This window comes from Anser anser (genome assembly GCF_964211835.1).
Source record: "Anser anser genome assembly, chromosome: 13".
NCBI classification, from domain to species: domain Eukaryota; kingdom Metazoa; phylum Chordata; class Aves; order Anseriformes; family Anatidae; genus Anser; species Anser anser.
The window spans coordinates 6003598-6017469 of NC_139734.1; the positions used below are offsets into that span (position 1 = coordinate 6003598).

The 13872-nt window shown below is 45.7% G+C and overlaps 1 protein-coding gene across 1 annotated transcript; it reads right to left on the bottom strand.

Annotated features, from left to right (window-relative positions):
- Window positions 1-1315: 1315 nt before the first annotated feature.
- Window positions 1316-13793, bottom strand: PGK1 (phosphoglycerate kinase 1). The gene is made up of 11 exons (XM_083797058.1): window positions 13632-13793; window positions 11335-11385; window positions 10079-10234; window positions 9816-9960; window positions 7964-8067; window positions 7119-7238; window positions 5149-5263; window positions 4692-4871; window positions 3797-3974; window positions 3443-3541; window positions 1316-1799 (listed from the first exon to the last, which is right to left on the bottom strand). Exons 1-11 carry the CDS (start codon window positions 13694-13696, stop codon window positions 1759-1761), a joined length of 1254 nt encoding a protein of 417 aa, XP_083653184.1. The 5' UTR covers window positions 13697-13793; the 3' UTR covers window positions 1316-1758.
- Between the last annotated feature and the right edge of the window lie 79 nt (window positions 13794-13872).

Here is a 13872-nt window from a genome sequence, read left to right on the forward strand (position 1 = left end):
TGAGTAACAGCTAGAAAGCAATCCTAGCAAAAATCTGCATCATTCATGCGTAATCAGACAATGCTTGGGAGAGTTACAAAGGAAGGGAGGAGGAGAAAACCACAGTGCTGCAGACATTTGCATTATTTCTAGTTTCTTTGCAAGAGTCACTTTTAGGTTTAAAATGCATGAAGTATAAGTTTCATATGCAACTTTATGTGCACTTTAACTTTATTGGGTTTTAATTCACATCCCACTGAGACCCAGCAAAATTTGGCAGATAGGCCGTGTCTGTTTCCAGCACATACCTTCATTTTGTCTTGGTAATACTGTGTATGTATACATGTACCAATTAAGTGAAAAGCATACTCTTGTGTTGTGGCTTGCTGCTTACCTCAAAGACTCTCTCCCTGGTTCATCCCAGCTGTTTTATTCAACTCGGACCATGCAAAACACCCCAGATGGCACCCTGACAAAGCAGTCAGTCGCTGCTTTACAGCAGTTTCTGTTCTCTGATCCAGCTAGGAGATGCACAGGCAGTTCAGCTGGACCACTGAGTTCTCTTGCAGTTCTTGAGTGGAGCTATGACTAACTAAATCCAAACCACACCTTTGGCTGATTTCAAACCGATCTGAAGTTTGGCACAGTCCTGGTTTTGGTTTAGAGCCACCCTGTGCTTGCATTTGGGTCCTACAGCAAGGATAGGAGCCAACCCCTGACGGCCAAAAAGGGAATTCCAACTGCATACATTTGCACCGCGCGCACCGCGCTGGTGGTCCTCCACTAACAGTCCTCGTGGGTCTGCAGTGTGCTTAGTCCCCAAACACAAACCCGATTGTCCAAAGTGGGTGCTTTGCTATGCTAGTTCTAGTGCTTTTTTGGATCACATCTTCGGGGAAAGGAGCACTGCAGTTCTCTTTGCATATAAAGGAGAGGAGAGGTAAGAATCTTCAAGTTTTCACCTGTGTCTTCAAAGGTTCCAGTACTCAGATTAGATACATTAGATACCTACTATACAGCAAGTTCTCTAGAGAAAACCACGCTTTTAAATTCGCACTTTTTTTTTTAAAGTATTCTTGCACATTCAAAAATTCATCTTATTACTTGATGGTATGGAAGTTTTGACGTAACAGTATATCTGCAACAACTTCCTTACCAACAAAGTTCACTTTGTTGATGACTGGATGCTTACAAATCCATGGATAAAAACAAAAGGATATTTACAAATACTGCAATTAGCACAAAAAGAAAAAAGATCTGACTCCTGATGCTTAGGACAAATGTATTGTAACATAACCTGTTCCAAAAATGTGAAAGAAGGACCACATACAAGTTGTTGGCATTTTAAATATGTTTATTCAGCAGCTATTACAATCAGCCTCCAAAAAATTGGAGTTCCCTCTTGTTTCTGAACTGTGGCAAGTGATGAAAATGCCTGCTAGGAACATTGAAGAAGCTACACGGTGCACTCCTTTCTGAGAAACAGACATGTCTACTAGGGATTAATCTCTTTGAAAAGGCAAAATATAAATATATACACTCTAAATCCACAACAACGGTTTAAACGCACTACATTAATTCAAGTGGGATAAGAGTGGACAAATCCACATCATGTAAACTGCAGTCATATCATCTCTCTCCTGTCTTCTCCTCCAACCCTGTCCAGTTTCGGTTTACATTCTGTGATCTGCCTATCGCAGAGATGAAATACAGAAGCGCTGAAGTGTTGAATCTCAGGGGCTGTGCACGGGACCAGGAACTGGGGTGATACACCGTTCTCTACACGTTGCTCAAGGCATCCACGCCAGGAAGAACTTTACCTGTTAGGTAAAAAAAAATTCCAATAAAGTTAAGGACCCTCCAAGTGTACTTAGCTTTATGCTTACAGCTGCAACATTTACACAGATAAGAAACAGAAACTATAGGTTAAAGATGGCTCTACGTGCACTCCCGTTGACATCTGTGGCTATGAAGGCATATGGGTTACATTTAAGCTGCTGCACACAGCAAATACATTTTGGGGCTGTGGTGAGTATCCAGAGCACAGCTGCACTCGTGTCAGCAGCAGATTAACGGCCCACAGTTGTCAATGCTCAATTAACAATAATGCCAAGTTTCTATCCAAGTTCCTGCTAGGGTCAGATCCAAACACCTAAGATATTTTTCCATGAAGCTTGATGGCAAACAGATTTTTTGATTGGACCTAGGGAGTTGCTGCATACCTTCTTCAATCCCTAGTGGCATGTAAATAGTATTTTGGAGCGTGTGGTGGAAATTTTAAGAATGAATTCAGAAAAAGCAACAGAGCCTGCTTAAGAGTTGAGTCTTTTCCTGGGACTGAAACACCCAGGTCCAGATATTTGCACACCTCATTCCAACAGAGGGGAGTAAGGAATACGCTCCTCTTTGGGCATGGGGGCCCCGCTTTTTTTTTTTTTTTTTAAAGTGCAATGCTTTCTAAAGCATCTTCTTAGCTTATTGTCCTACTTTAATAATGAAGGGAGAACTTTCTGCTCCCCCCCAACCTACCTTCAAATGCACAAGCTGTGCGGCAGCACTGAATTTTAACACTGTTCACAACCAACTATTTTTTCTTATTCAAATAATCTTCAGAGGCTTTTCTAATTAGCTGGACTTCCGTTACATTTAAAAGATCACACACACACACACACATTTTGGGCCAAAACTTAGACAACTTTGTCCTTGCGAATAAATCAGTTGCACAGTTTCATTCTAGCCATCTGCATTCTTTCCCTTTACCATCACTCCCTAGGCAACAGAAACAAAAGCTCTGTCTCACATATAACTGCTGGAAACCAACAGCTGCAATGCAGTTTATTGCAGTTTCTCTTCTACAGAGAAGTTGACAGCATTAGATAATTTACACATATTGGGAAACAGCTAATTACCAGAGGAAATAAAAACTCATTTAGAGTACAATGCAACTCATTAGAAGAATCCTGTAAATTCTCACCATTTTGGATTCCGAGTATTCCTGTGCAGATTTGTTAAGTGATCACTAGAGGGCTCCCCAAAACCAGGGGATTTTAAACAATGCTCCCAAAAGGAAGCTTCTAAACCAAAATTCCAGACTATTCTGATGAGATTTCCCTAACCGAAACTGGAACTATAAACAGCCTGGTTAACATGTCTCAGGGAATCATCTATAAATAAAGAGCCCGCTGTCAAGGCTGTTTTACTTTCTATTCCAGCTTTTTTGCTGCCTGGGAGTGGCAGTCTATGCTATTTGCAAGAATACTCCATTTTCTTTCCTCTTCCTCTAGGAGGAAGAAAAAAAGAGCGATGAGGATCTCATCGCTCTTATTGTTCAAAAGCTACCTGCAACTCCGCTTGGTGAAACAGAGAAGACATCCACCCTTTTGTTGTGCTTTCCTGACTATCAAAGCAAGGCAGAGCACCCAGAACTGCCCAATTTGCTCAAATGAGAGAATAGAACAGTTACCCTCTAGCAGTTCCAGGCTGGCACCACCTCCAGTGCTGACATGGCTAACTTTATCCTCAGTATTCCACTTCGCACAGCAAGTAGCTGTATCTCCACCACCTGTAGCACATGAAAATGAAATGAGACAGAAGAAATTAAGATTTTGTTCAGCTTAAGGCACAAAGCCTTGCTGCAGGTTGGTTCTGTTCCCAGATCCTCAGTACATACGGCAGTTTTTAAAGTCACGTCTGCACACTGAAGGAAAACTGAAAGCAGTATGAAGAAAAACAATTTGACCACATTTTTAATGCGGTGCTAGTAGACAGAAGCTTCCTTGTTGCATTTAGAAAAGCAAGAACATGTGCAACTACTTACCAATAATGGTGATGCAGCCCTTGCCAGTGACTTCCACCACTTTGTCCATCAGAGCTTTGGTTCCTTTGGAAAACTTGTCCCACTCGAAGACACCCACTGGACCGTTCCACACTATTTGCTTGGCCCTTCCCACAACTTCAACAAACTTCTTAACGCTTTCAGGGCCACAGTCCAAGCCCTAAGACAAGCAAGAGAATTCAGAGATATACCTCCTGCCAAGCCTCAGCTTAAATCACCAATGCCTTTTTGGTGGGATCCTCAAAAGCTCCTCCCCCCCCCTTTCATTAAAGGTCCAAGCTAACAACCCTGCTATTCACCCCACGTTGTCAAACACCTGCTAAGTCCAAAGAAAGCAGCCTATAGCCACAGGCCTTGTAGGACTTGGATGGTGCCATTTTTCATAGCATCAAACTTGCCACTGACTTAGATATAGCAGACCAGACACGAAGCAAGAGTTTCTCTGTATGCACCGAATGCTAAGTAACAAAGCAACTTGCCAGCAGCTGCTGCTGTAGGATGGAGTCTGGAGTGGTATTTGTATTCCTAGTATGAAGAAGTCATTTTAAAATCAATGTCAGAAGCATAAAGTCTTAGTTAGAAGCTTTTGCCAACTAATTAAATTCGAGTCAAATAAAAGGGACTCCTACTGCATTCAGATCTGAAGGTTTTAGAGGATTTTTGCTGTTTTAATCCAAATCTCTACAAAAGCTATTTTACACTTAAAAAATCAGGACAAGCCACAGGGCTTTCTTTTTATTAAGCCTGAGAACTCCATGCAGCTAGGCTGCCTTCAGAAACATTAGCAAAGGATCTCAATTACTCTTTTTATTCCTTTAAGACATGCCTTTCCCACCCCAGTGCTCCCCGTTATTTTCTCTAGTCCATTGAAACCTACCATCCAGCCAGCAGGAATGCCCGAAGCCACCGTGGCTTCCCCAGTCTGTGCATGCTCATCGAATTTGTCCGCAGTGATGAAGTCAACAGGCAGAGTAATCTTCACACCATTCTTCTCTGCCTTGGCCATCAGGTCCTTGACAATTTTTGATCCCTCTTCATCAAACAAAGAGTTGCCAATCTACAGAAGTTATTTGGAAAAAAAGAAAGGCATTTGTTTAGCTACTGGTTGGTACAGAAAAGAACAGCAGCAGTCAAGCCACACCATTCAGCAATTCTGGGAAGTTTTCTTAGAGCACTAAGACACATACTGCAATCCAATTTTTGCAACCTGATTGTCAAATAACTTCTGAGCGCTCCCTGCTCTTGCAGAGTTGACACGCCTAGTTTCCGATCCCACCATATATACTGACCATATTTTTTTCCTAGGAGCAGACCCAGAATTGCTCTTTTCATACCTGCATGTTGTTGAGCACTTTAAGAAAGGTGAATGCCATTCCACCACCGATGATCATCTCATTGACCTTATCCAACATGTTATTGATTAGCTGGATCTTATCCTGAACTTTCGCTCTGGTGAAGGAGAGAAGGAAAGAGAATGAACAGTGCAGTCACTGCCCAAAATTCTCAGACAGACTTTATTCTATCTTGAACTAAGCAGGAAGCCTCACCAAGGACTTCTTGGATAAGAGTTTGAGGCAGAATTATCCAACTGCTAGTCAGTACGGGCAATTCTCTGATACCTCAAGGTTTTTCTGAGAGAATGGTCCAACAGAAAAGTTACGGGGAATGGGCAGAAAGGGAATTTGGCAAATCAGCAGGTCAGTATTAAACAGCAACTTACAAGAGCATTATTAGCCCTCTGTTTTTCTCCTATTTAAATATAAAATTAATTCGGCACTTTACAGGCTGGTTTCCCCTGACTGTCCATCCACGCAGAGCAGAGATCAGATCTCCACCATTCACAACTGTGGCCCCACCCCAGATCCACTGTACCAGCTGCCATGTGCCCAGCTCCTGTAACCAGTCCGGGCCCAGCACCCCATCACACTCATAGCCCAAACATTCCATCATTTGGAATAACAATGCCAAAATTACTTCATATGGGAATGGCAGGAAGCAACAGTAAATAGACAAGTCTTTTACCCTCCCCCTTTATGCCCCATGTCATTGTTACCTAAAGAAAGCTTCATAAAGACCCTAGAAAATTACCTAGGCTGACACTCAAGAGCCTTGCATTGATACCTGTATGGCTATGCCCTGCTTGATGACATTAGACAAGACCCTTTCCTTTTCTTCCTTTAGTTACCTCATCTCTAAAACAGTGATAATGATACAGATTTCATTAATGAAATGCTTTCAGACCTCATCAGAATAAACAGGTGCCTCTACAATTCCAGCCTCAGTGACTGCAGAGAGCTCTGGTGCAAACCAGCCACCAGCCTCAAGGTAAATTAGATTTTTGTTTCTTTCTTTTGTGCACATCCTGCTCCTGACACTGAAATTACTTTCCTGCACATGGTCTTTCTTTGCCAACACATTTTATTTCCACCTCATTAGTACAGTTGTTCTCAGTACAGATTCTGGGTCCAGTTTTGTTATGTATAAGCAATAGCCAGCCTGCAGCTGAACCACACACAGCCTGCAAGTGTGGGTCACCTGCAGCTCTAAATCTTGGAAGGGTACTAATAAAAAGAAAGCACTGCTCATTATAACCAAGATCACAGGAAAAGTATAGAATGAGAACTGAGTACTACTTCTTGCAGAGCATGTTTTTGGGTGCAAAGAACAGGAATAAGCCACAATTTTATCATCACGGGGACGTTACGGTGTCCAAGCTCTGTGTTACTGTATTTTACAAAGTATTTTAATTCACCTGACGAACTGAAACACTTCCATAAAAATGTGCATGTGACAAAAACTGGCAGCAATGATAATTTATTTCTACACACAAGCAGTCATTTGGTTTTGCACCTTCGATTCTCTTTGCGCACCAGCTGCTGCTAAAGAACAGAGGCCCGGGCAGCTACAGTAGGCCACGGTTGCATAATGACAGACCGTGTCAACTTACACGGCGCTGAGCTTGCAGGATGCTTGTACTCTGAACCATGGAGGAAAGGTCACTGACAATATTTCAGGGCCAGCACGTGTGTCAGTTCTGGGTCAGCCGTCCGGCGAGCTGCTGTGGGCTGTCTCAGGAGGATGCGAGAGGCCACAAGGCATGAGCAGGCCCTGACAGTACCACCACAGGGCTGCACGGGGTAAGCTAGCTCCCATGTAACCCGCATCTTACAGAGATCTCAAGAATTATCTACAAATCTGAACTGCAGGTACAGCTCAAAGGAAAGCACTTGTTTGAAGCAAGCCAAAACAACCCTGACAGAGGTGTTGAAGAGAAATAAAAAGTTGGTACGCTCTTGAGTCTTACCCTCCCAGAATTGCTAAGAAGGGTCTCTCTGGGCTCTCGAGGGCCTTAGCAAAATAATCCAGTTCTTTCTTCATCAGGAAGCCTGCAGCCTTCTGAGGAAGATTGACACCTACCATGGAACTGTAGAATGAAGATAAGAGCAAGGAAAGGAAAAACGTTCTATTAGTGAAGGTTCAAACATCCACGTGTCTCACAGCACTCTAAAGCCAATTCTTTAGTCAGCTACAGCAAGGAGAGCAGCTCCTACCTGCATGAAAACAAACACGGGGATTTTCTTTTCCTAGTTTGATAAGCCAGCTGTAAAGTTGACTTTCCAGCATTGCTTTTGCACAGTCATTTTGATATGTGATACATTTAGAGCATTAATTAGTAATCCAAAATGATGAGGGACAAAAGAATAGGAGGAACAGATGTGTCTTCCTCCAGTAACACTGATTAGGAAATCAAGCTCCAAGATGAGCACTGCAGAGTTTCAAACACACATATCTAACCACATTCCATGAGAATAACCCACCTGGAGTTATCTTTAGGAAAACAGGTCTGCTGGAATCGCAGGACAATTAATACAAGTAATTTTCTATCTTCAAAGCCTAAGAAGTTCATTCAAGTCTTAGGAGTTTCAGCTGTTGACTGTTCTCAGAGGAAAACTTTAGATAGCATACACTATAGAGAACTGTCTTCACTAAATATGTCACACAGGAACAAACACAGCAGAACGATAATGGGATAAGCTCCAAAATAAGTTAATTTTAACCGGGGGCAAAGCTCTGTGTGTAATTTTAACTGGGGGCAAACCTCAGGCATCATTCTGCAGTTCTGCCTGTGGATGGAAAAGGGATATGTACCTGTGAGCTCGGTGGGCAGTTCCGAAAGCATCATTGACATAAACATCTCCCAGTTTAGAAAGAGAGGCTCTGAAAGCATCCACTTTAGCAGAATCAGCCTTGATCTAAAGGGAAAGAATGACAAGTTTGTGCTATTCAAGTCACAGAGTAGATACTGAAATTGAAGTCAAATTCAGCAATTAACAAGCAATTGACTCGTAACCCCAAAGCAAAGAAAAATCAGCTGGAGAAATTCATCTGTTCATCCTGGGGCTCGCTGCATTTCATATGCTCTTTTCCAGTCCAGCAGAAGCCACAAAAACGTTTAAGTGGTTTAAACTCCACTTTCATCTCCCCGAGCCTGCTCCTACATCCCTGAGGACTGTTCCCATTTCAGGATCTTCGTACACCAACAAGGTAGGAACGAGCTGCATCACAACCAACCTCTTGGTCTCCTAACAGATCTCCAGTTGCGTGGCGATCCCAGGTAACACAGGAAGGGTGTGCAGAGACGAGGCGCTACCAAGATGAAAACAAACTCACTCGTGCCCACCTACTGACCAGAGAAAGCGTGGTATCTAAGCTCCTGAGGGATTCATTTAGTGTCTGCTCTGAGGATTAACTTATAAATAGCCCGCAGGCTATGACAGGCCACCGCTGTAACAGCCAACAAAGGAAAGCTGGAGACGGGTTGAGTGGGCAGTGGGCAAAACCAGAGGCATTTCTGCTGAGAGACCTTCTCCACCCTCCAAGTCCTCATGGGATGGCTCAAGTAGTTCAATTTTCCTTCCCACCTTGAGAAAAACAGCAGAGCTCTCTAACAGTGACTGCTCAGAGCGAGTTCACTGCCATTTGCTGTTAAAGAACCTCCTGGACTGGCAGTTAGGCAGTCCCTGACTGCCTTACTGCTTTATCAGCTCACCCCCCCCGAGCGAGGGCTCTTCTCCTGCTGCCTCTGCTAGCACACAGCTCTAATTCCAACTCGGGGACGATGGCAGCAAGGCACTCTAAGACATGCCAGACAGGTTCAACACAGCTTTGGGGGCCCTTTTATTCACACAGCCTAGCCAAAGGGACTACACAGATTCTGAAATAATGCTGTCAACTGCTCCTTCACTTGCTAAATTTCCTGACTTTACACAAAGAGATGAAATGCTCCGATTAAATTCCTGAACATCTGTAAGCAGAACGCAGAGGCTCTGAATGAAGGAACCCCCTACAACCTGATTTGCCTTGGAAAGACAACTCTCAAGCACCAGCTAGCAACCCACAGTCTTGCACTGTGTCACTATTTCCACAGCACTGACTTTCACCTGTTAAAACGCGAAGCTGGTCTGCCAGCTGTAGCTCTCCTGTCGTGCCCAACTGCTTTGCACGCTTCTGTGCACATACAAGTGCATAAAATCAGTTTCCCAAAGCCAATTTAATTCTTGTCCCCCTCTTCCCCCAGCCACCACATCAGCTTTCAGTGGCACAAGGTTGTGGTAATTCCAGACTGGCTCAATTTCCCATTGCCATCTGGAGCTGCAGAGGCTCACTAGTTCTCTGGGCCATTTTCCTAAGTGCCAGGAGTCCTGTGTCAGCCCCTAAAGGGCACCGCACGATGTCAGCATTCCCCTGCACGCACCAAATCTGCGAGGAGCCAAGGCCTGCGTAAAGTCACCGGGTCACCATCGCTAAGAAAAGCAGCTGTCTGGAGCAAGTGTTCTCCCTGACCTTCAAGAAAATGTCAGAGGTGCAAGGCAGCCTGGCTCTCGATGGCTGCTCTGGGAGCAGGCAGGCTTCTAATGGGTTTGACAATCGCTGTATTGCAGAACATTTAAGCATCAGTTTAAAACATTAGGCACGCACAACACTAGACTTGCTGTTTCACCTTGTTCCCTGAAGCATCCTTCCCCTTCCCTTCTTCTTCTACGTGGAACCGGAGGTTCTCCAGCAGGATGATGGAGCCAGTTGCAGGATTAGCGCAGGCCTTCTCCACCTCGGGACCAACACAATCCTTCAGGAAAGTGACCTCTCTGCAAACAGAAGACACGCCCCGTCATCCTACAAGCGACTCTTCCTTTCTGAAAGGAAAGCATCCAGGGCCACGCACAGAGTGGGCCTGACGCGTGCTGAGCTGCTCTTCTACTTCACCTGCCCATGAGCGCTTTAAGCTCCACAGCGACCGGGGCCAAGGAGAACTTGTCGGGCATGGGGACACCATCGGGGCGACCCAGGTGGCTCATCAAAACCACGGACTTGGCTCCATGGTCCAGGCAGTGCTTGATGGTAGGGACGGCCGCCTTGATTCTGTAGTGGCAGGGAAAAGCAAGTGAAGAAGGATTCAAGGAGTGTTTGCTGTAGAAGCAGACTTACTGAGCACTTACACAAGAGCCCTGGAAGTTGTCTCTCAAAAAGGGCAAGAGAAAGCACAAGAGCTGGGCACAATGATTGTTTAACCGCTGTTAACGGTTAACAGGTTAACTGCTGTTAACAGTTTCACACAGCTCAGCCTCCCCCTCGAAGACAGCAGGGCACTGTCACCAGGACCCCCTAAAAGGGACAGCGGGCTCCAAAACTTACTCTAGGATAAACATCTCGGAGCCTAATCACACCCTACAGAGCACATCTTTCCCTGCGGAGCTAACCCAGCCTATTCCTTTCCTAAGGACTGTGACAATCCCCGAAGCACAGCCATCACACATCATGCATCAGCTAAGTTCTCTGTCCCGGCACGTTTTCACATGTTCTACTGTTATGTTCTGCGAGATGTAGGAGAGAGAAGTAAAATTTATCTCGTCATCCAAATTCTGCTGATTGTTTGTAGCTATGAAACGTCAGGAAACATCTGAACATAACCAGGCTTCCTTATTTAGTGATCCTGAGCCAAAAAAAGGAATGACGGGGATGCTGACCAGTGGTGAACAGAACTGGCACCTGCCCACAAATGCTGGAGAAGCTAAACGGGACATTTGCTATCGCTGCTCCTAAACCGTGTGTCTCTGTGTGCTGCTCAAGTACACTAACGTTAGACAACAAGTGAACACAACCCCAGGGTAAGGAGCCAGGACGTTTTCTGGTACTACCATCAAAAATGGCAAACAGAGCTGAACAGACACGTGGTTGTGACATGGCCATAATGCTGCAACCATGTTTAAGGAATGAAGTTTTAGGATCTGTACAGTTCAGTGATGTTTTCTATGTGCTTTCCGCAGCAGCTACAGTGAGAGTAAGTCTCGTAGTAACTACAGTTTGCAAATAGCTGCAGGAGTTTTAAATAACAGCTGTCAGACCTTCTCTGAGACACCTAATACTCAGTGATTAGGCGGTGACAGCTTAACCACAGCAGCACTGCAGGTACTGCTAACAGAACCAGCCTTCAAATCAGAAACCAGAAATCAAAGGCTCACCTTTGGTTATTGGTTATTTTGTGATCCTTCATTGGAACATTGAAGTCAACCCTAAAAAAAAAGCAGAAAAAAAAATTAAATACTTAAAACTTGTTTTTACAAAGAGCAAGGTAACCTGCCAGGAAGGGAGCTGCCTAGAAAAGCAATGTTGCAGTTAAGGTTAGGGTAAGATTTTTAGCTGCCTTGTGCCTTCCAAATCAGTATCTTATCAGCCATTTGTGCTTGTAATGAATACAAATGGAGAAAAAGCATCAGGTTGTGTGACTTCGTGAAGCTACACCATCAATCCAACCCAACTCTCATGGCCGCAGGAGTGATGATGCTGAAACAGAAAATAAAACTGAGATTGAACAAGCTCCTGTTTGCTTTTTCATTTTTAAAAGCCATGCTCTCAGATCACTGACGAGCAGGTTCCAAGGGAAAGGAAGCAAATAATGAAAGGCGACATCGTGCTCTTCAAAGAGGCTTCTGAAATACCCAGCTGGACTACTATGGCCAGCAAGCAAGCTCACGGAAGCAGCCCAATTATTGCTTACAGCTCTGAGTTTCTGCTCTCAGCAGATCTGATCTGTCCAGAGCCGAGTACTGCAGCTACCACGCTCCTGTGGGAAGACCTGACTAGATCCAGGGGTCGCTTCCCTCCCTACACACACCAGAGGAAGGGATGGCAGGGAGGAGTTCTACCAGTTTCTCTCTAGCACACCTTGCGCCCACGTGGTGACCAGCTGCAGCAGGAGGCTGTTTCGTAACAGCCAAGGGCAGAAATTACTCACCAAGCCGCTTTCCTCCTCCCTGTCTCACTCAGAGAAAGCGTGGCCACGGCGTGACCACTTATGAGCAAGATCTTTTTCTTCCGGGGAGGAAGGGAACGTCTAACTGACTGTAACAGCGCATCAGAATGAGGAAAGTGAAGTGCTCTGTTCAAGTTTATCCTTCATCACTCCACATCTATATACAGAACGCTGAAATTCTGGAAGTTGCTCGAGTTTTCTTGTAGCCTGCTCAGCACTAGAACCATATGGGAAGGATGACAAAAGCTGCCAGCAAAGCAGGAGTAGCTGAGCGGAAGAAATTGAACTGGCAGCCCATGGTACAGCGGACTAATTCCATAAAGGGGACAGAAAAGCAGCATCATCATGCTGCTTTTCTGAAACAGGGGCAATAAGAGAACAGTTTGCTTTACAGAGCCATCAGAGCTACAAAAGACCAGGTTCACCCTTTCTCCCCACCACAGCTATGACCAATGAAATCTGAGCTCTTCTTGAACCCTTTCTCTTCCCCAGTCCTAACATCTTCCCCAGGTTCTGCCTTTGGCATTAGGCCTGGAAGACAACATTATGAACGTACCAAAATTACAATGAACATTAAGAGAAAAAAGAAGGGTATCGATTTTAGTAGTACTAAGAGCACGTGGCGACTTTTGGAGGAAATGAGATGCAGACAGGAAACTCACAAATTAGCACCAACTGCTGCTTCACTCAGCCTTTGCAGCCAGGCACAGGACTGCAGGCGGGCTATGCCCATTATCTGAGCCCACAAGCTGGCTAAAAAACCCCGGACCAGTCAGAGAGTAAAAAAAAAAAAAAAAAAAAAGTATGTTGTTAAAGAGATAAAGGTCTTTTTTTGGTACCAGATTTAGAAAACACGTGCAAATCCCAAGCTAGCTTCTCATTATGAGAGCTGATTTTTGGCCATCTAATTTTGAGGGAACTACATCAAAATAAGACAAGAGAGGCCAAATAAAGAGATGTGGGAGAGAAGCTGCAGCTTTGTTATGTCCGCCTCCTCACCACACAGGGCGGCTGATACAAACGGGTCGCAGTAAGGTGACCTTGGACAAAGAAACCCACGGTTACAGGAATTTAGGGCGGTGTACATGGGTGCCCTTATCTGCCAGCACCTAGCAGCCCTTCCCACGCCAGGCTTTCCGCAGCCCCCGATGTTGTACGGTCAACTCCTGTTTCAGGGCTCTGCATTAGGAAGCACGGGGTGCCTACAGCTCAGCTCCCGGCCCAAGAAGCAGAACCATTCCCAGCGGGGCAGAGCTGTATTCTCACCTTATCGTCACTCATTTCAGCTTTGCGCTAAGGGAATGGGAGCTGGGGAAGAGATTCTTCTGGAAGGACCTTTTTTGGAGCGCCCTCCCATAAAAACGAGCCCACAACCCAACCCAGCGGGCTGCACAGGCTGCTGGGGCACCCAGCCCCCTCCCCACAGCCCCCTCACGGGGCCCCGACGGCGCTGAGAGCCACGGGCAGGGCCTGGGGAGAGCCGCTCCCCACCGCCCAGCTCCTCACCTCATAACAACCCGCTTGCCCTTCACGTCCACCTTATCAAGGGTGAGTTTGTTGGAGAGAGACATGGCTGCTTCCGCTGCGATCCGCACCCTCCGGCTGCCACCCGCTTTCTGAGGCGCTGCGCGGCCCGCCCCGCCGGCCTCACGCTCGGCCCGCCCCTACACGCGGCCCATTGGGCCGCGCTGCCCGCCGCGCGCTCCCATTGGGCGAGCCGCCCGCCCGTCAGCCGAGCCGCCCAGCC